At 49.7% G+C, this 22,981-nt stretch overlaps 1 protein-coding gene across 1 annotated transcript; it reads right to left on the reverse strand.

The window, feature by feature from the left end:
* Positions 1-1,361: 1,361 nt before the first annotated feature.
* On the reverse strand, positions 1,362-3,475 carry LOC119952219 (gastrula zinc finger protein XlCGF7.1-like; the record flags this gene model as incomplete). The annotated part of the gene is made up of 2 exons (XM_038775868.1): positions 3,458-3,475; positions 1,362-2,392 (listed from the first exon to the last, which is right to left on the reverse strand). A coding segment is annotated over exon 2 (675 nt), but the record flags the coding sequence as incomplete, so codon positions are not given.
* Between the last annotated feature and the right edge of the window lie 19,506 nt (positions 3,476-22,981).

The raw sequence follows: 22,981 nt of genomic DNA on the forward strand, positions 1-22,981 counted from the left end.
GGAGACTGTGAGCAGTTCTGGGCACCACACCTTAGGAAGGATATTTTGGCCTTGGAGGGAGGGCAACGTAGATTTACAAAAATAACACCAGGATTACAGGGGTTATGAGGAGCGATTATACAAATCACACTTATTTTCTCCAGAATTTAGAAGGTTGAGGGGCGACCTGATCGAAGCCTTCAAGATATTCACAGGAAAAGCCAGGGTAGATAAAGATACAGCAAGAAGTCTTACACCAGGTTAAAAGTCCAACAAGTTTATTTGGAATCACTAGCTTTCGAAGCACTGCTCCTGCCTCAGGTTTCACGCATCTGAGGAAGGAGCTGCGCTCTGAAAGCTAGTGATTCGAAACAAACCTGTTGGACTTTAACCTGGTGTGTAAGACTTCTTACTGTGCTCACCCCAGTCCAACGCCGGCATCTTCACATCACAGAGCCAGACCATTCAGGAGGGATGTTAGGAAGCACTTCTACACACAAACGGTGGCACAGGTTTGGAACTCTCTCCCTCAATCTGCAATTGGGGCGAGAACAGTTGTTCATTTTAAATCTGAGACAGTTTTTTTTGGTTTAGCAAAGATAGTGAGGAATATGAGCCAAAGGCAGGTGTACGGAATTAGGTCACAGATCAGCCATGATCTCAGTGGGTGGCAGAGCAGGATCGGAGGGCTGAACGGCCTACTCCTGTTCCTATGAGAGAGAGAGCGCTGACTGGTGGAGATTTAACCTGAGTGTCACTACACCCGAGACGAGGGGAGATTTTGAGAAGGCTTTTCTTCATGGATAATCTCCGGCAGTACGCGAGTTGAACCTGCGTTACGAACCAGCTGTCCAGCCAACGAAGCTAACTGACTCCCTGGTAAATATGTAATAATTCCTTAAATATTAGCTATTGCCTGTCGCCCATCATACCTGCCCCTCACCCAAATTTTCTTCTGTGAGAAACACAGGTAAGTTAAACAAAAAACCATGTAACCTCCACAGCCCATCTCTATGGCAATGTGGCATGCTTTTGGGGGGTTCCAAACAGAAATCAAAACTAAATATCTTCGAACTTCTAAACACCCTTTCGCTCTGTGATCCTTGTGAAATTTGAGCCAGGTATTCGCAACAAAGCTCAGAGAGCATCAGCCCCCTGGAGATAAAATCAGGAGACCAGACAATTCAGCAGAAAGAAACTCTCCGGCCCTCCCCATCGACCAATTGTCAGAATTAATAAAATGCAGTCCTGGGTGTAACTGAAGCAGAAACAATAACAGCAGATTCCAACCGCTGTAATCAATTGTGAACTTGTTGGTGTCTCAGCAGGTGAGATGAATCACAAAATCCCTTCCCACACTGAGAGCAGATGAACGGCCTCTCCCCAGTGTGAATTCGCTGATGTGTCTGCAGATTGGATAATTGAGTGAATCCCTTCCCACACTGAGAGCAGGTGAACGGCCTCTCCCCAGTGTGAACTCGCTGGTGTGACGTCAGGCTGGATAACTGAGTAAATCCCTTCCCACACAGAGAGCAGGTGAATGGCCTCTCCCCGGTGTGAATTCGCTGATGTGTCTGCAGGGTGGATGAATGTCTGAATTCCATCCCACACTGAGAGCAGATGAATGGCTTCTCCACAGTGTGAACTCGCTGGTGTGACTGCAGGTTGTCTAACCGAGTGAATCCCTTCCCACACTGAGAGCAAGTGAACGACTTCTCCCCAGTATGAAGTTGCTGATGTTTCCGCAGGGTGGGTGAATGTCTGAATCCCTTCCCACACTGAGAGCAGGTGAATGGCCTCTCCCCAGTGTGAACTCGCTGGTGTGACTGCAGGCTGGATAACTGACTGAATCCCTTCCCACACTGAGAGCAGGTGAAGGGCTTCTCCTCAGAGTGAACTCGCTGATGTCTCTGCAGGGTGGATGAATCACTGAATCCCTTCCTACACTCAGGGCAGGTAAATGGCCTCTCCCCAGTGTGAATGCGTCGATGAGCTTCCAGCTCTGATGGGAATCTGTATCTCTTCCCACAGTCCCCACATTTCCACGGTTTCTTCATGTTTTAGTTCTTGTTGTATTGGTTTAGGTCAATCAGTTTAGCTCACACACAGAGAGCACGTGTACGGTCTCTCCCCGCTGTGAATGGTGTGATTTTTTTCAGGTTGTGTAACTGGTTGAAGCTCTATCCACAGTCAGTGCTCTGGAACTCTCTCACTCGGGTGTGTCTGTGTCTCTGTGCTTTTCCAGTCACATCAATGATAAAATCTTTCAAAACAGACAGAATAGATAAAATTTCTCCTTTCAAGATTGAAAGGCTGATGATATTCAGGTCACAATGACTCTGTCATTGAGTGACTGTCAGATCTAGACGTGACGTTTAACATTTCTGCCTGTAATTCCTGCTTTCCTAATAGCCTGTAGAAACAATTTACAAAGACATCACAGTCAGTACAGGATAGAAATATCAGAGCAGACAATTCTAGTTTCTATGGAACATTCTTTCCTCCAAAAGCTGGAAATCTCCATCCCACACACTCTCCCTCCACTGTATCTAATATTCACCTTCCCAATTCTCCTGAAGGTGCTGATTCAGGCTGATTGACAGATCCCTGCTCACTGCTTCCTGGCCTGGACAGAGACCATAACAAATAGGAGCTGCAGTCAGCCCATCAAGTGTGCTCAACCAATGAGATCATTGGCCAATCTACCTCAGCACCATTTTCCCACCCTATCCGCCATATCCCAATCTACCTCAGCACCATTTTCCCACACTATCCGCCATATCCCTCGATATCCTCAATATCTAGAAACCTGTCAATCTCTGTCCTGAAAATATTTGATGACTGAGGTCCCACAAACCTCTGGGGTAGAGAATTCCAAAGCTTCACCACATCCTCCAGTGAAGAAATCCCTCCTCATCTCAGCTTTTTTTCTTCATCAGAAATCTGACAAACACATCCTGGAGAAATCTGACAAACTATTCAATGACCCCCAGACTCCACTGGCCCCTGTGCAAGAGAAACCCAGAGAAGAACAACACTCTGAGGGAAGAGATGACTGGAAATGTATAATGTAGCTACAGAACACTATTACACAACTGGAAAAATATTAAATGTACTTTATTACAGAACCATCCATAATATATCTAATCTTCACCGTATAACACTAGACATTTCGCTGTCCGATATTAATTGACTGTCCCCTTAAATGTCAGCCATCTCCTGGGGAAAGCAGCCCTTTAATTGTGAACATTAGGAAAGAGAGCATCCTTTTAGCCAGACAAATAAATGTGTCAAGCTGAGGGAGCAAAGGATGTCAATGTCTTTAAGAGAGAGAGAGGGGGGGACCTGGGCCAAGCTTTGCAAAGTCTGCACCCTCCCTGGATTCACTTCCTTTCCCTTCAGTTGCTGCAAGTGACCAATTGAAGGTGAGAATGAGAAAAGAAATGGAAAGGGGGAGAAAAGAAAGTGTTTTACTCACAGATGTTGCAGACAGGAGGAGGTTTCCGTCTGTGTGAAGCGCAATCCGCATTCACACAAAGCCCGCGCTCTGATTGGCTGGAGGACCAGAGTCCATCTGGTCCTCCTACTCTTTCCATTGGCCTTATACGTCAGGAGGCAGATCAGGGGAAATGACCACCCCGCACATGCGCAACTGCCACCTCCGTTGGACATGCGCAGATTGTGGAAGCCGAGGCCGCCATTGCTTAAATGGAGGCCAGTCTCCAAACTCCTGGGATGGAAAGGGGGGCGGGGCGCAGTGACCCCTCACCCTGACACAAAGTCCCTGTGACGTAACAAAGTATATCTGGGTGGTCACTGGATTGGATTGTGACGTCCCCCCTTAGCTACACAGTTTGTTACCTTCAGGTGTAAAGATTTAGCCACCTGGGTGACATTGGGCAGGGCAACAGGTGAGAGAGAAACTGAACCAGAGGGTCAGCACCTTCAGGGAGGAGCACTGGGGAAAAGCAGTTAGGAGGATGAATTAGAGTTAAAATCAATATGTGGGGGGGACAGAGATTTATAATTTGAGAGTGATCAGTGGTGAATTGATGATGTCAACAACATCACACCCTTTAAAGTCTCTCATGTCAGTCATCAGCCTTCTCTTTCCCAGGGAAAATATTCCCAACCTGTTCAATCTGTCCTGTAACTTAAACACTCTCAGTCTGGTTTCATCCCTATGAATCTTTCTTGAACCGTCTCAAGTTTGTCGGTTGTAAAGGGAATACAATTGTTATTTAGATCGAGTTCAATTTGGTGCTTTGTTACTCAGTTCCAAATTGACTCTCTGAAATGATTTAATGCGAAAGCTTTTTTTAAAGAAGTTAGAGTGCAGAAGGAGGCCATTCTACCCATGCACCAGCCTCAAGAAAGAGTACCCTACTTAAGCCCATGCCTCCACCCTCTCACTGTAACCCCACCTAACCATTTGAACACGAAGGGGCAATTTATCATGGCCAATCTACCTAACCTGCACACCATTGGACTGTGGGAGGAAACGGGAGCACCCGGAGGAAACCCACAAAAGGTCATTGTTATCACTGCGTTAATTTTATTGGATTGAAGCATTTACATAAATTGTTCCATGGAGCAGAACAACAATGGGACTGTTCAAGATCTCTCTATTATCTGAGTTTAAACAAGATCATGAACGGTTTACATCGAGTAAATAAAGAGAAACTGTTTCCACTGACAAAAGGATTGTTAACCAGAGGACACAGATTTAAGGAGATTGACATAAAAGCCAGAGGGGAAATGAGGAAGATAAATCTTTACACAGTGAGGTGTTGTGATCCGGAATGCACTGCCTGAAAGGCTGTGGAAGAAGATTCAACAAACTGAGTTGGATAAATACTGGAAAGGAACTAGTTTGCAGGGTTCATGGGGAAAGGGCAGGATCGTGGAACTAATTGAGTAGCTCATGCAATCATACTCAGCACAGGCACGATGGGCTGAATGGCCTGTGTGGTGAGATTCTGTGATCACAGATAAATAAACGTGTGTGTAATATGTACGGTGATGTCAGTAATGTCTGGAATTCTCTTCCAGTTTCAGAGTTGTGTCCACTTCCTTCCAGTTTGGTTTTAGACAAAGAACAGAATCAAATAGCTTTCAGTACATTGACAAACCCCGATGTCTATTCTCAGCCAATGTTACACAGGGAGACAAGGGGTGGATTCTCAGACCAGTGAGTCCAGGCATCCCACAATGTATTCAGTGGCCTCTGAAGGGAAGCAGCCTTGGTCCACACTGGGATTTCCTGCCCACCCCAGTCAGCTGCCTCATGCTCCTGCTGGACAACTTCCCTGTAAGGATATGAGAGTTGATTCAAAAATAAGCATGCATTTATACTGCGCCGTTCACCTCCTCAGGGAGTCTCAGTATTTCACTGCCTGTGAAGCACTTTCTGAAGTTTCGTCACTGCAGGAAACGTAGCAGCCAATTTGTGCACAGCAAGCTCCCCAGGCGTCAATGTGATGATGACCAGATGATCTGTTCTTCCTGATGTTGACTGAGGGGGAAATATTGTGCCGCAGGACACTAGCCGGTGAACTCCTCCGCGGAACCTCCCGCTCTCCTTCCAATTGTGGCAGTTTAATCTTCTACATTCACCTGAGGGGGCAGACGGGGCCCTAAGGTTGATGCCTTTCTAAGACGGTCCCTCTGACAGGACGACACTCCCTCAGTTCTGACACCGGGAGAGTGGGCCCTGGATTATGGGGGCTCAAATATCTGGAGATGGGATTTAAACCCCCTCCCCCACCTCCTGACTCAGAAGTGAGAGTGCTACCCACCGTCACCCCATGTTGAATAGAATCAGCTGATGTTCTGGAATCATTATTTCTTTGTCATTTAGAGTTGGGGCTGGTTTAGCACAGTGGGCTAAATAACTGGCTTGTAATGCAGAGCAAGGCCAGCAGCACGGTTCAATTCCCGCACCGGCCTCCCCGAACAGGCGCTGGAATGTGGCGACTAGGGGCTTTTCACAGTAACTTCACTGAAGCCCACTTGTGACAATAAGTTGTTATTACCCAATTCTATTTTTTAAAATTTTGAGTACCCAATTTTTTTTCAATTAAGGGGCAATTTAGCATCGCCAATCCGAAGCAGGCACTCCCAATGCAGACTTTGGAGTTGTGAGGTTGTGGTGCAGAATGGCTGCTGCTGTTGCTACTCTCTCTCTCCGTTGTTGCTGTTGGTGTTGCTCTGTTTGCTGCCTGTTTCCAGTGTTGGTTGCTGCTGAGCTGCGTGGAGGAAGCAGAGACAAGAGAAGAAAGGAGAGAGAAGGAGACAAGGACAACAACAACAAGAAGGTGGCTGCAACATCAAGATGGGAGGAAAGCCCTGTGGACTGTTTGTTAGGCCCCTCCCAGGCTGAGGGCCCGACCCTGCCCAGTTCTCCCAACTGCCAAGCTTTCCTCATTCTATCTGGTGTGCTTGTTCCGGGACGGGGAGTTTGAGTAGTTGCTGAGCCCCTCCTGGGCTGAAGACCTCATACTCCATCAGCTTCTCTCTGCAGGGAGGAGGTTGGTTCCATTGGGTGGTCGTTCCAAGGTGGGAGCACGGACTGTGTTTTTGCTGAGCCCTACTCGGGCCGAAGACCTCGCAAACTAGTGCCACTTACCTTGGGTGTGGTCGACCGAGGGTGGGAGCACGAGCTGTGTTTTTGCTGGGTCCCCTCCCGGGTTGAAGATCTGCCTACACTCCCCAATCCTCCCATCCTCTCGACCGGTGGTTTGACATGGTGCTGCTCGTCCGATCTTCCCGCGTCTACGTTAAAGAGGCGGGAGACAGAACATTACAGCGCAGTACAGGCCCTTCGGCCCTCGATGTTACGCCGACCTGTGAAACCCCCCTAAAGCCCATCTACACTATTCCCTTATCGTCCATATGTTTATTCAATGACCATTTGAATGCTCTTAGTGTTGGCGAGTCCACTACTGTTGCAGGCAGGGCATTCCACGCCCTTACTACTCTCTGAGTAAAGAACCTACCTCTGACATCTGTCCTATATCTATCTCCCCTCAATTTAAAGCTATGTCTCCTCGTGCTAGACATCATCATCCGAGGAAAAAGGCTCTCACTGTCTATCTAATCCTCTGAGCATCTTGTATGCCTCAATTAAGTCACCTCTTAACCTTCTTCTCTCTAACGAAAACAGCCTCAAGTCCCTCAGCCTTTCCTCATAAGATCTTCCCTCCATGCCAGGCAACATCCTGGTAAATCTCCTCTGCACCCTTTCCAATGCTTCCACATCCTTCCTATAATGCGGCGACCAGAATTGCACGCAATACTCCAAATGTGGCCGCACCAGAGTTTTGTACAACTGCAACATGACCTCATGGCTCCAAAACTCAATCCCTCTACCAATAAAGGCCAACACACCATAGGCCTTCTGAACAACCCTCTCAACCTGGGCGGCAACTTTCAGGGATCTATGCACATGGACACCGAGATCTCTCTGCTCATCCACACTACCAAGAATCTTACCATTAGCCCAGTACTCTGTCTTCCTGTTTTTCCGACCAAAATGAATCACCTCACACTTTTCTGCATTAAACTCCATTTGCCACCTCTCAGCCCAGCACTGCAGCTTATCTATGTCCCTCTGTAACTTGTAACATCCTTCCGCACTGTCCACAACTCCACCGACTTTAGTGTCATCTGCAAATTTACTCACCCATCCTTCTGCGCCCTCCTCCAGGTCATTTATAAAAATGACAAACAGCAGTGGCCCCAAAACAGATCCTTGTGGTACACCACTAGTAACTGGACACCAGTCTGAACATTTCCCATCAACCACCACCCTTTGTCTTCTTCTAGCTAGCCAATTTCTGATCCAAACTGCTACATCACCCTGAATCCCATGCCTCTGTATTTTCTGCAATAGCCTACCGTGGGGAACCTTATCAAACACTTTACTGAAATCTATACACCACATCAAGTGCTTTTCCCTCGTCCACCTGTTTGGTCACCTTCTCAAAGAACTCAATAAGGTTTGTGAGGCACGACCTTTCCCTCACAAAACCATGTTGACTATCTCTAATCAAATTATTCCTTTCCAGATGATTATACATCCTATCTCTTATAAACCTTTCCAAGACTTTGCCCACAACAGAAGTGAGGCTCACTGGTCTATAGTTACCGGAGTTCTCTCTACTCCCCTTCTTGAACAAGGGGACAACATTTGCTATCCTCCAGTCTTCTGGCACTATTCCTGTAGACAAAGATGACTTAAAGATCAAAGCCAAAGGCTCAGCAATCTCCTTCCTAGCTCCCAGAGAATCCTAGGATAAATCCCATCCGGCCCAGGGGACTTATCTATTTTCACACTTTCCAGAATCGCTAACACCTCCTCCTGATGAACCTCAAGCCTTTCTAGTCTAGTAGCCTGTATCTCAGTATTCTCCTCGACAACATTGTCTTTTTCCTGTGTGAATACTGACGAAAAATATTCATTTAGCCCCTCTCCTATCTCCTCGGACTCCACACACAACTTCCCACTACTGTCCTTGACTGGTCCTACTCTTACCCCAGTCATTCTTTTATTCCTGACATATCTATAGAACGCTTTAGGGTTATCCTTGATCCTACCTGCCAAAACCTTTTCATGTCCCTTCCTGGCCCTTCTTAGCTCTCTCTTTAGGTCCTTCCTAGCTAACTTGTAACTCTCGGGTGCCCTAACTGAACCTTCACGTCTCATCTTTGCATAAGCCTCCTTCCTCTTGACAAGTGTTTCAACTACTTTAGTAAACCATGGTTCCCTCGCTCGACCACTTCCTCCCTGCCTGACAGGTACATACGTATCAAGGACACGCAGTAGCTGTTCCTTGAACAAGCTCTACATTTCCATTGTGTCCATCCCCTGCAGTTTCCTTCCCCATCCGATGCATCCTAAGTCCTGCCTCATCGCATCATGATTGCCTTTCCCCCAGCTCTAACTCTTGCCCTGCGGTATATACCTATCCCTTTCCATCACTAAAGTAAACGTAATCGAATTGTGGTCACTATCACCAAAGCGCTCACCTACCTCCAAATCTAACACCTGTCCTGGTTCATTACCCAGTACCAAATCCAATGTGGCCTCACCTCTTGTTGGCCTATCTACATACTGTGTCAGGAAACCCTCCTGAACACATTGGACAAAAACGGACCCATCTAAAGTACTCAAACTATAGCGTTTCCAGTCAATATTTGGAAAGTTAAAGTCCCCCATAACAACTACCCTGTTACTTACGCTCCTATCCATAATCATCTTTGCAATCCTTTCCTCTACATCTCTGGAACTTTTCGGAGGCTTATAGAAAATCCCTAACAGGGTGACCTCTCCTTTCCTGTTTCTAACCTCAGCCCATACTACCTCAGTAGACAAGTCCTCATCAAACGTCCTTTCTGTCACCGTAATACTGTCCTTGACTAACAATGCTACCCCTCCCCCTCTTTTACCATCTTCCCTGAGCTTACTGAAATATCTAAACCCCGGCACCTGCAACAACCATTCCTGTCCCTGCTCTAGCCATGTCTCCGAAATGGCCACAACATCGAAGTCCCAGGTACCAACCCATGCCGCAAGCTCACCCACCTTATTCCGGATGTTCCTGGCGTTGAAGTAGACACACTTCAAACCACCTTCATGCCTGCCGTAACACTCCTGCAACTTTGAAACCTTAACCATGACCTCACTACTCTCAACCTATTGTGTACTAGAGCTGCAATTCAGGTTCCCAATCCCCTGCTGAACTAGTTTAAACCCTCCCGAAGAGCATTAGCAAATCCCCCCCCCCCCCCCCCCAGGATATTGCAACTGAGCAGCACTGGCAGAAATCTTTCCTCGCCAGAATCCTGAGGGAGCAGAGGGACCTGCGCTCCCCTGCTCCTTCTGAGCACTGAAAAAGTGAAGGTAGCACTTTACTGCTGACATGGAGGTGATCATAGCCAGCCTCAACATGAACGGCAGCAGGGACGCACTCCGCAGGCTCCAGAACATCTCGGTCCTTCGGGACGGGTAGTACGCGGCGTGTTTCCGGCAAGAACCCACACCGCTCCGGGAGGCGAAGCCACATGGGCTCCTGGAGTGGCGAAGGGGAGTCTGCATGAGAGACCTCGCCTCATGTTTAGGCGTGGCCCCACATTTTCAGCCGGAGATCTTGGGGGGTCAAGGATCCAGTGCCAGGCCGGTTGCTGCACTTGACGGTCCGCGAGGGGGTCGAGGTCCTTCACTTTGTGAATGTCTACGCCCCCCCCCCCCCCACAGGCTGACCACCAGCAAGTTCTTCGAGCATGTGTCTACTCCTCTTGGCACCATCGCTATGGCCGAGTGCACCGTCCTGTGGCGGGGGGGGGGGGGGGGGGGGCTGACTTCCTTCGTACCCAGGTCCGTGGACTGGCATTTTAACAACCTGCTGCTGGAGGACGAGTGGATTCCTGGGCTTGTTTTGTCACTTCTGCACCGATGGAGAAAGAAGTGGGGAGGCCCCCCCCCCCCTTCGCCTCGAGACTATGGTGGGACATGGGCAAGATTCACGTGGTACCTTCTGTCAGGGATATGTGAGGCGGTCGACAAAGGGGTGGAAATCCAGGGTCGAGAAGTTGGAGAAGGAGGTGCTCGACCTGAAGTCACTTCTCTGACAGCCCAATGAAGACCCGGCCCTGCGGCTGGTGTACAGACAGTAGACGGGTGTGGTGAATGTGTGACCACTATAAATTCACATTATACATTACTGTGTCCCTGTGGGCTCCATCTGTGAGCTGTTGCGCGGCTCTGCCCACAGGGGGAGATGAGGAGCATGTACAGGGCTCCGCCCTTGGCTCCTCCCCCAGCAGGAAGTATAAGTGCTGCGGTCCTCCGAGCCCGCCATCAGTTCAGTTTAGTCGCAGGCAGGCTCAGTTGGAAGCCGATTAAAGCCACAGTTTATTTCACTCGTGTCTTTGAATGAATTGATGGTCGCAATCAAAGGGTGGGCTGCAGGACCTGCAACTTGTCAGGTCCCGGGGCGCGTATGAGATCGCGGATCCAGATCCTCATGGACATGGACCGCGGCTCCCCCTTTTTGTACTCGTTGGAAAAAGGCGCAGAGTCCGTCGGCAGCTCCTTCCGCTGTTGGTCGACGACGGGTCCCTCTCTCGGATCTGGAGGAGCTCTGGGCCCAAATTCAAAGCTTCTTCGGTGCCCTTTTCTCCCCAGATCCGTCCAGCGAGGATGCTTGCAGGGATTTGTGGGAAGACCTGTCGGAGGGCGCTGGGAGGCCTGATACCCCTATAGGCCTGGGGAGCTGACCGGCGCCCACGCCAGCCTGTTCAGGGGCAAAACCCCAGGGCTGGACGGGCTGACCATGGAGTTCTTCAGGGCATTCCGGGGAGCGACAGTGTAGAATTCCTGGGAAAAAGTATCGTGACCAGAGAGATGCTACTCTCGAGAGCCACCATTACCCTGCTGCCAGGGGGGGATCTCCGCCATCTTAAAAACTGGCGTATGGTCTCCCTCCTCAGCACGGATTACACGATTTTCGCCAAGGAAATGTGTTTGCACCTTGGCACTGTGCTGGACCACATGATCCACCCTGACCAGTCCTACAGTCCCGGGCCGCACGATCCACGACAACATCCATCTGGTCCGGGACCTGGTCTGTCATTCCCAGAGGGCTGGTCTGTCGAGTGCCTTCCTGCCCCTTGATCAGGAGAAGGCGTTCGACAGGGTGGATCACGAATATTTATTCACCCTGCAAGAATTTGGTTTGGGACGCAATTAGTCGGCCAGATCCAACTTCTGTACACTGCGCGGAGTGTCTCGTTAAGTTAATGCCTTTGCATTGGGAGAGGAGCGCGTCAGGGCTGCCCCTTGTCTGGCCAACTTTATTCTATTTGCAGCCTTTCCTGCGCCTGCTGCGGAGGTGGCTGTCGGGACTGCTTCTGTGCGGGCCGGGCATTGGGGTGGTCCTCTCGGCTTGCGTTGGTGACATGTTCTCATGTTCACTGACCCTGCGGAGGATGCGAGAGTGCCAGGCTGTGCACTCCGCCGCGTCCTCTGCCAGGATCAACTGGGCCAAATGTCCCGGACTCCTGGTCGGTCTGTGGCAGATGGACCCCCTCCCAGAGGAGCTCAGGCCTTTCACCTGGAGCAGGATCAGCCTCCTCTCGAACATAGAACAGTCCAGCACAGAACAGGCCCTTCGGCCCTCGATGTTGTGCCGAGCAATGATCGGAAACCAAGGTCAAACTATCCCACTCCCTGTCATTCTGGTGTGCTCCATGTGCCTATCTAATAACCACTAGAAAGTTCCTAAAGTGTCCAACTCCACTATCACAGCAGGCAGTCCATTCCACACTCTAACCACTCTCTGAGTAAAGAACCTACCTCGGACATCCCTCCTAATAGAACATAACTTGGCATCTACAGCATCTACTTGGGAGTCCATCTGTGCCCGGCTGAGGAATCCTGGCCGGCTAACTGGCAGGAGCTGGAGGCCAAGGTCACCGTTCGCTTGAGATGCTGGGCAGGACTGCTCCGAGTGCTGTCATACAAGGGTTGAGTTCTCATCATAAACCAGCTGATAGCCTCTATGTTGTGGTATCGGTTGGTCACTTTGACCTCTTCTCCTGACTTTGTCATGAGGATCCTGAGAATGCTTGTAGAGTTCCTCTGGGACAAGAGACTGCGCTGGGTCGCTGCAGAGGTTCTGAGTTTCCCGCTGAGAGAGGGCGGCCAGGTGCTGGTGTGCCTTCGCACCCAAGGGGTGGGCGACCTTCCGCAAGGAGGGTGTTGCATGCAGCAGTCTCGATTACGCCGGTTCACGGACTCCCAAGAAGCCTGCCATTTTCGTGGCCTTGAACCATGTCTATGTAACGTATTATAGGCTGCACTCCCTTTTTTAGTTTTCTGACCAATCTTTTGTTGAGGTTTCATTTGCGATTCAGTCAGTCCCACGCTCCTTGTCTACGGATACCCGGTGTGGAGAGGGCCAGGGAAGGTGGAGGATGAACTACCTTGTGAACCTGCTCCTGGGCCTGGCGAAGCAAACCATTTATGGGTCCAGGCAGCAAGCGATCGAGGGGGTTGGCCGACCAGACTGTTTGCCCATCTTCCGCGGCTACATTTGCGGCTGGGTGTCCCGAGAAAGGGAGCAGGTGGTGTCCACAGACACCATTGAGGCCTTCCGTGGCTGGTGGGCACCGGAGGATTTGGGGTGCTTTATTGACCCCCTTTAGTTGCACCCTTATTTGATGTTTTTGTTTCTGTTGAGCTTTGCTATGTTTGGGCAGTATCCCTAACAGGAGAGGCCCTTTTTGCTTTGTCCCCAAGTTTGTTTCCTTTCTTCTATTTTGTTGGTTGTCCTCAAACGAGTGGCCAATCCACCTACCCTGCACATCTTTTTGGGTTGTGGGGGTGAGACCCACACAGACACGGGGAGAATGTGCAAACACCTCACGGACAGTGACCCGGGTCCGGGATCAAACCCGGGTCCTCGGCGCTGTGAAGCAGCAATACTAACCACTGCGCCACCTTGCTGCCCCTCAAATCATTGTTATACTTCACAGAATCTTCACAGTACAGAAGGGGGCCATTCGGCCCAGCGTGTCTACACTGGCTCTCTGACAGAGCATTCAATCCGGTCCCATTCCCCAGCCTTATCGCCGTAACCTTGGACATCCTCTCTTTTCGGATAGGAATCCAATTCCCTTTTGAATACTTCGATCGAACCTGCCTCCACCATCCTCACAGGAAGTTCATTCCAGACTCCATCCACCCTCTGGGTGAATAAAGATTTCCTCGCATTACTTTTGCTCTTTTCACCAGGTAATTTAGAACATAGAACATAGAACAGTACAGCACAGAACAGGCCCTTCGGCCCTCGATGTTGTGCCGAGCAATGATCACCCTACTTAAACCCACGTAACCCGTATACCCGTAACCCAACAATCCCCCCATTAACCTTACACTACGGGCAATTTATCATGGCCAATCCACCTAACCCGCACATCTTTGGACTGTGGGAGGAAACCGGAGCACCCGGAGGAAACCCACGCACACACGGGGAGGATGTGCAGACTCCACACAGACAGTGACCCAGCCGGGAATCGAACCTGGGACCCTGGAGCTGTGAAGCATTGATGCTAACCACCATGCTACTGTGAGGCCCCAAATTTGAATCCATTCCCTCTCGTCCTCGATGCTCACATTTATGGGACCGGTTTCTGACTATCTACCGGTGTGCAAACCCCTCTGTACCTTCAATACCTCGATCAGGTCTCTTCTCAGCCTTTTATCATCAAGAAAAACAGACCCAAGCTCTCCAATTTATCCCCATAGTTTCCGTTCTTCATCCCTGAAATCATTCTTGTCAATCTGCTCTGTACTCTCTCTTGTGCATTATGATGATCCCGGACTACACCCCAAAAGTTGCTAGGAAACCAGATAGAAACCCCAATATTGTATTTCATTTGTAAGACTGTGAAGAAAAAAGTGATTCCACGCACAAATAAGAGTTGTGGTATATTAAAACAAACTTTATTATTACTACAATATTACTAACCTTATCAGAAAAGATAAAAGCTTACAATTTCCAGTTAAATAATGCTTTACAATAAAATGCAACACTAATCCCCAACTGCTATCTTTTATCTCCACTCAAGCAAAACCCACCTCAGGTCAAAATACACTTTTAAATACAGTTATCAGACCCAGGGTACCTGCTGTGCATGTGAATATAGTTCCTTTTAAAAGACTTGAGTGGAGAGAGTGAGAAACCTCGTCAGAAAACATCCCGTCTGTGTCAGACAATTGCTCTTTTCACAAGCCAAATCAAAACGGAACTCAACATCTGACTGCTTCAGTCCCTTTATCCCATTCAAATCCCATGACTTAATCACTTAAGTTTAAACCCAATATCTCTAATTATCTACTCACCAGAAATCATTTTTTTGGGAATAAATTTAGAGTACCAAATGATTTTTTTCCCCTTCCAATTAAGGGGTAATTTAGCGTGGCCAATCCACCTACCCTGCACATCTCTGGGTTGTGGGGGTAAAACCCACACAGGCACGATATTCACCAGAAATCATAACAGAAACCCATTAGGCCTTTCCCTGTGAACTAGGCATGGTTGAAATACTGATGATCTCACTTTTACGATGCTTTAATTGCAACCGCTGTAGTCAGTGCGTCTTTTAAATAGGGACTTAAAGAAAAATACTGCAGCAGATGTATACACACAGTAACCCAGGCTTTTAACCTTCAGTGCGCGAAATACATATAATACAATAGATCATAAAATTTACAGTGCAGGAGGCCATTTGGCCCATCGAGTCTGCACCGACCCTTGGAAAGACCACCCGACTTAAGCCCACACTTCCAACCTATCCCTGTAACCCCTCCTAACCTTTGTTTGTAGACACTGAGGGCAATTCAAGGTGGCCGATCTGCCGAATATATATATATATGTATGAAATTCCTACATTCATCACAGCCTTCACATCCTTCCTCATGCAGAGTGCCGTGAACTGGATGTGGTACAATATTCCTAACTCTAACATCATAAAAGAAAATAGTTTACAATTACCAGTTAAACATTGCTTCATAGTGCTCCAGAAGTGGCCTGACTCGTGTCTTATACCAATTCACCATGACCTCCTTACTCTAATACTCACTGCCCCATTAATAAAGTCTGAGAGACTATCTGCTTTAACTGCTCTCTCAACATGCCCTGCCACCTGTTAAGTAATGGGTGAAGAGACATTCCAATTAAATGTTTCATTTATGTTAAGTATCCAATAATTGACACTGATTATGTAAAGAAGCCTCAGGTGGCCTTTGGGGCATGTGATGTGATGATAGAGTTTTGTACAGAGTTGAGTTAAGGGAACATAATGGTGTTTGTGGGAAGGAGCAGAACTTTTGACTCTTTATACAACAGCAGCTAAACGGCTAACATCACCTTCAATGACTTATGTACATAGGGTGGAACAAACCATTACAAGGGGACATAAATTTAAGGTGGATGGTGGAAGATGTAGGGGGGGATGTCAGAAGTAGGTTCTTTACCCAGAGAGTAGTGGGGGCATGGAATGCACTGCCTGTGGAAGTAGATGAGTCGGAAACATTAGGGACCTTCAAGCGGCTATTGGATAGGTACATGGTAGAATGATGGGGTGTAGATTAATTTGTTCTTAATCTAGGACAAAGGTTTGGCACAACATCGTGGGCCGAAGGACCTGTTCTGTGCTGTATTTTTCTATGTTCTATATACACTGAGGTCCCTCTGTTCTTGCACCTCCTTTTTTCTCACGATATTTTACACTGTCTCTCCGTATTCTTCCTGCCAAAATAAATCACCTCACACTTCTCTGCATTAAACTTCATCTGCCACTTGTCTGCCCAATCCACCAACCCGTCAATGTCCTTTAAAGTTTAAGACTATCCTCATCACAGTTTTTGTTCAATTTCAAGTACCCAATTCTTTTTTTTTTCCAATGAAGAGGCAATTTAGCGTGGCCAATTCACCTACCCTGTGCATCTTTAGGTTGTGGGGGTGAGACCCACGCAGACACGGGAAGAACGTGCAAACTCCACACGGACAGTGGCCCAGGAACGGGATTGAATCCGGGCCCTCGGCAGCGGTGCTAACCACTGCGCCATCGTGCCGCCCATATCCTCATCACAGTTGACAATGTTTCCAATCTTCGCAACTATCTTGCAATCAAACCCTGAACACCACAGTCTGGGTCATGAATATACACCAGGAAGAGCAAGGGTCCCAACACTGACCCTTGGGGAATTTCACTACAAACCCTCCTCCAGTTTGAAAAACAACCATTTATCACTCCTCCCTGTTCCTGTCACTCAGCCAATTTCTGATCTAAGAGCTGACCTTCAGTTTTATTCGGAGATGGATTTTTTCTCACAAATCAGGGGTGAGGTTCTCCCCTACCCGGTGTGACGGGGGGTCCCGGTGTAGGGGAGTGGCGCCAACCACTCCGGGGTCGGGCCTCCCCAAAGATGGGGAATTCTCCCCACCTTTGGGGGCCAGCCCCGCGCCGGAGCGGTTGGCACCAAAAGACTGGCGCAAAAAACCGGCGCCCCCGGCAGCGGGGCTGGCCAAAAAACTTTCGCCGGTCGGCGCATGCGCGATGTGGGTTTCTCTTCCGCTTCCGCCATGGCGGAGGCCGTGGCGGCCGCGGAAGGAGAAAGAGTGCACCCAGTGCACTGGCCTGGAGTCTGAGTGGGGGGCCCCGATCGCGGGCCAGGCCACCGTGGGGGCACCCCCCCGGGGTCCGATCGCCCCCCGCTCCCCCCCCCCAGGACCCGCTCGTGCCGCCGATCCCGCCGCAACCAGAGGTGGTTCAAACCTCGGCGGCGGGAGAGGCCTCCCAGCGGCAGGACTTCGGCCCATCACGGGCCGGAGAATCACCGCAGAGGCCTCGCCGATCGGAGTGGCGAGATTCCCGCCACCGCCACTTCGGGGGTCGGAGAATTTCGCCCCTGATGTGTACTTCTGTTTCAAATGTTTTTTCAAAATCCAAATGTACCACATCAACAATGCTGCCCTCATCGACCCTCTCTCTTGCTGCCAAATGTATCACATCAACAATGCTGCCCTCATCGACCTTCTCTGTTGCTGCTTCAAAGAATATTCAGCAAGTTAGTTCCACATTATTTTCTCCAACTTCTGGTGGCGGCCATGGAATGAGTGGTCCCACATTTGGTGGCCCCCGCTCAAGGCGGGTTGTTTCGGTCTTTCCCCCACCCGTAGGGAAAAGTCTTTGAGGGCAAAAGGTACACGAGTGCCTGGGGATTGTATTGCTCCTCTGGTGTGACTGGCGGATGGATCCACGGACCAGGGTTGGTGCAAGGAAGAAAGAGCTGCAGGAGCTCTTCGTGGTGCTCCACAGGGCAAGATGGCAGCGGACAGGGGGGGCTGTGCTGCCTGCCCAGTGGTCGACGGGACAGTTGGTGGAGTTCTTGAATAAGTTTCGGCAGCAGAGGAAAGCAGCCCTGGACAACTTGGCCAAGGTGGTGGAACCGCTGAGATCTGGGATTGAGCGAGCGGAGCAGAGGCTGGAGTCCGTGGGCCGGGCGATCCAGAAAGTGGAGGAGGCGGTGCAGGAGCACGAGGAGGAGCTCGCCTCGTTGGTGGCTGATGTGGGCGTGATACAGGAGACCCAGCAAAAGTTAAGGGAGAAAGTGGAAGACTTGGAGAACCTCCATAAGAGGTAAAACCTCAGGATTGTCGGGATGCCTGAAGGTGCTGGAGAAACTGATGGGGGAGGAGGGGCCTTTGATCGGCCCCTGGGGCTGGTCTGAATGCACAGTGCGCTGAGGAGGAGGAGGCCGCAGGCGGGTGTGCCACCGAGGGCAATGCTGGTGCAGTTGTACCGCTTTCTGGTCAAGGAGAGGATCCTTTAATGGGTGAGGCAGACCAGAAAATGTACCTGGGAAGAGACTGAGCTGTCATGTACCAGGTCCTGGGAGCAGAACTGGTGAGGAGGAGGAGGGCCGGGTTTAACCAGATTAAACCTGCCCTCTTCGAAAGGAGGTGAAGCTCGGGGTATTGTACCCGGCCCACTTGTGGGTGACTTTCCAGAAGCGAGAGTTCTATATTGACATGCCAGAGGCGGCTGCCGCTGGCGAATATGATGAATTGATACAGCGGGGCAAATACGTGTGGGGGCAGGTGGAGGCGGCATCGTGTAGGGGCACGTGTTTGAGGGCTTTGTTGTTGGCACCTTTCCCGTTCTCACCGGCCAGGTACTCTGTGAGCCCAGTGGTGGTGTCTGTCCTAAGGGTGTTGGGGGCAGTGGAGACTGTATCTGGGGCTTGAGGGTGTGGGAGTCGATCTGTAATAACTGTAGGTTTGTGCAGGTGGGGCTGGAGGAGAGGTTTCGGGGGTGGCGGCAGGCAGGGATTGAGCGCTTTGGCGATATGTTTATAGGGAGCAAATGTGCGAAGTTGGACGACGTGGAGGAAGAGTATGAGTTGCCCAGGAGGAATGGCTTCAGGTACCTGCAGGTTCGGGACTTCCTAAGGAGAGAGGTGCCACCCTGGGGTTGCAGGATAAGGTGCTGTTGAAGGACGGAATAGGGGAGAGGAAGGTCAGACATCTATAAGGAGTTGATGGAGTTGGAGGGAGCCCTGGTGGGGGGACATTAAGCGCAAGTGTGGGAAGGAGCTGGGAGGGATGGTGGAGGCTGAGACGTGGTTGAAGCCCTTGCGGAGGGTGAACGTGCCCTCACCAGGTGCGAGGCTAAGCCTCATCCAGTTCAAGGTGGTGGATAGGGTTCACATGACGGTGGCGAGGAAGAGTAGGTTCTTTGTGGGGGGAGAGGATAGGTGTGGGTGGTGTTCTGGGGGCCCCGCAAATCACGTCCCAATGTACTGGGCGTGTTGAAGATTGAGGGAGTTCTGGCAGGGATTCTCGGTCGTGATGTCCGAGATGCTGGAGGTGGAGGTGGTCCCGAGTCCAGAGGTGGCGATATTCGGGGTGTCGGTCGACCCGGGAGTTCAGGGGGCGAGAGAGAGGCCGATGTTTTGGCCTTTGGCTCCCTGATAGCCCAGAGTCGGATTTTGCTCGGGTGGAGGGAGTCGGAGCTGCCGTGATTGGGGGTGTGGGTGAGCGACTTGGCTGAACTCCTGAGGCTAGAGAAGGTCAAGTTCGGCTTTCACCCAAAAGCCGTTTATCGATTTCTTTAAGGTTTGAGGGGTCAGCAAAGGGGGAAGGCGGTATGTGACGAGGGGTGGTCATCAGGGGAGCAAGTGGGTGTTGTTTATTGAATTGGTTTGTTGTTTTTCTGATTCTCTTTGTACATATGAAAATGCCTGGATATAAATATTTTTAAAAACAATATTTTCTCTGAATGAATCAACCATGCTGGCTCTCCGTAATTATCCTTCGCTTGTCGAAGTGACTATTGATTCAGCCCCACTATAGTTTCCAGAAGTTTCCCTACCACTGAAGTCAGACTGACTGCTCTGTAGTTGCCGGCTTTATCCTCACATCCCTTTTTGAACAAGGGTATGACATTCATACTTCTCCAGTCCTCTGGCCCCAGCCCTGTGTCTAGGGAAGACTGGAAGATTATCACTAGCGTCTCTGCAATTTCCACTCAGTATCCTCGGATACATGTCATCCGGTGCTGGAACCTCATCCATTGTAAGTAAAGATTATCTTTCCAACGCCTCCTTAGAACATAGAACAGTACAGCACAGAACAGGCCTTTCGGCCCTCGATGTTGTGCCGAGCAATGATCACCCCACTCAAACTCACGTATCCACCCTATATCCGTAACCCAACAACCCCCCCTTAACCTTACTTTTTAGGACACTACGGGCAATTTAGCATGGCCAATCCACCTAACCCGCACATCTTTGGACTGTGGGAGGAAACCGGAGCACCCGGAGGAAACCCACGCACACACGGGGAGGACGTGCAGACTCCTCACAGACAGTGACCCAGCCGGAAACCGAACCTGGGACCCTGGAGCTGTGAAGCATTTATGCTAACCACCATGCTACCGTGCTGCCTTCTCAATAATAAATTCAACAAGTGTACCAGTTACCTCCTCTCTTACCTCAATCTGGGTAGAATCTTCTTCCTTTGTAAAGACAGATGCATAGTACTTGTTTGAAACCTCCGCTATTTCTCCTGCCTCCTCCTGCAAGGCCACCTTTTTACTTAATCAGCCTTATTCTTTCTTTTCCTAACTTTAAAAAAAAAATTTAGAGTACCCAATTCATTTTTCCAACTAAAGGGCAATTTAGCGTGGCCAATCCACCTAGCCTGCACATCTTTGGGTTGTGGGGGCGAAACCCACACAGACATGGGGAGAATGTGCAAACTCCACACGGACAGTGACCCAGACCAGGGTTCGAACCTGGGACCTCGGCGCCGTGAGGCTGCAGTGCTAACCACTGCGCCACCGTGATGCCCTGGTTTTCCTAACTTATTGTTGATATGCTTACAAAGACCTTGGGATTCCCCTTCGTATTCACTGCCGGTCTCTTTTCATGCACACTCTTTACTTTCCTTCTACATTCAGCCTAATTCTCCATTGTATTTTCTGCCAGACATCCGTCGCACTGAATATGTACTTTGCAACGGTGTTGGCAGGTTAAACGTGGACAAATCTCCAGGTCCAGATGAATTGTGTCCCAGGAGGCTGTGGGAAGCGAGGGAGGAGATTGCTGTGACCCAAATGTTTATATCCTCTCTTGCTATGGGGAAGATGCCAGAGGACTGCAGGCGTGCCAATGTGGTCCCACTGTTTAAGAAAGGTTGTAGATCCCCAGTCAATGGGCAAGGAGGTACCTTTTATGTGGTACTGTACTTAAATCTGACCTGGGGTATAATAACTAACCCATATTCATCCCAGTATATTCTGACAGTGAATCAATACTGGTTCATGCAATGGGCACAAGATATTCCATGAAAGTTTTAACTCGATGCCCATAATAAACTCGTACAGTGGAGCCTACAAGCTCGGTGTGATTGTAATTGGTAATTGTTTTGGGTCCAAAGTCTGACAGAGGAGGAGGTGTGTACAGATAATGGAGCTGCTTGTGTTGGTCAGCAGCTCTGATTCTGGGTTGGGTGGATTGGTTCTAGCGAATAACACAACTTGCAGTAATTGGTGACCAAAAAAAAAAGAAAAAAAAAAAAAGAAAGGTTGTAGAGATAAGCCAGGGAACAACAGGCCAGTGAGTCTCACTTCAGTGATCGGGAAACTATTGGAGAAAATTCTGAAGGACAGACTCTATCTTCATTTGGAGAGGTAAGGTTTCATCAGGAACACTTTGTCAGAGGGATGTCATGCCTAACAAATTCGATTGAATGCGACCAGATGTGTAGTTGAGGGTAGTGCAGTTGATGTATCGTAGAATCACAGAATCCCGACAGTGCAGCAGGAGGCCATTCAGCCCATCGAGTCTGCATCGACCCTTCGAAAGACCACCCTACCTAGGCCCCACCCTAAGAGACAATTTATCATGGCCAATCTGCCTAACCTGCGCATCTTTGGACTGTGGGAAGAAAACACAGCACCCGGAGGAAACCCACGCAGACACAGGGAGAACATGCAAGCTCCACACAGACAGTTGCCCGAGGTCGGAATTGAACCCAGATCCCTGGCGCTGTGAGTTAGCAGTGCTAACCACTGTGCCACCCATGTAGTTTACATGGATTGCACCAAAGTCTTTGACTAGATGCCACGTAAGACAAATGCACATGGAGACAGGATAACTTAAAATGGTAGATTCAAAATTGGCTATAGAACATAGAAAAGTACAGCGCAGAACAGGCCCTTCGGCCCTTGATGTTGTGCCGAGCAATGATCACCCCACTCAAACCCACGCATCCACCCTATACCCGTAACCCAACAACCCTCCCTTAATCGTACTTTTTTAGGACACTACGGGCAATTTAGCATGGCCAATCCACCTAACCTGCACATCTTTGGACTGTGGGAGGAAACCGGAGCACCCGGAGGAAACCCACGCACACACGGGGAGGACGTGCAGACTCCACACAGACAGTGACCCAGCCGGGAACCAAACCTGGGACCCTGGAGCTGTGAAGCATTTATGCTAACCACCATGCTACCGTGCTGCCCCTACACTTAGCGTAGGAGACAGAGGGTGATGACAGACGGCTGCTTCAGTGACTGGAAGCCAGTGTCCAGTGGCGTACCACAGGGATCTGTGCTGGGTCCCCTATTATTTGGAATTTATATAGACGACATAGCTGGCTGTGTGGTGGGCCGGATCAGTAAGTTTGCGGATGACACAAAGATTGGTCGGTTGGTTAACAGTGAGGTCGAGTGTCTCCAGTTACAGGAAGATACAGATGGGACGGGCAGAAAATTGGCAGATGGAATTTAACCCTGAAAAGTGTGAGGTGATACACTTTGGAAGGAGTAATGTGACAAGGAAGTATTCAATGAATGGCCTCACACTGGGAATATTGGAGGAACAAACAGACCTTGGTGTGTTTGTCCCCAGATCTCTCAAGGT

The sequence above is a fragment of the Scyliorhinus canicula genome, chromosome 17 (genome assembly GCF_902713615.1).
Source record: "Scyliorhinus canicula chromosome 17, sScyCan1.1, whole genome shotgun sequence".
NCBI lineage: Eukaryota > Metazoa > Chordata > Chondrichthyes > Carcharhiniformes > Scyliorhinidae > Scyliorhinus > Scyliorhinus canicula.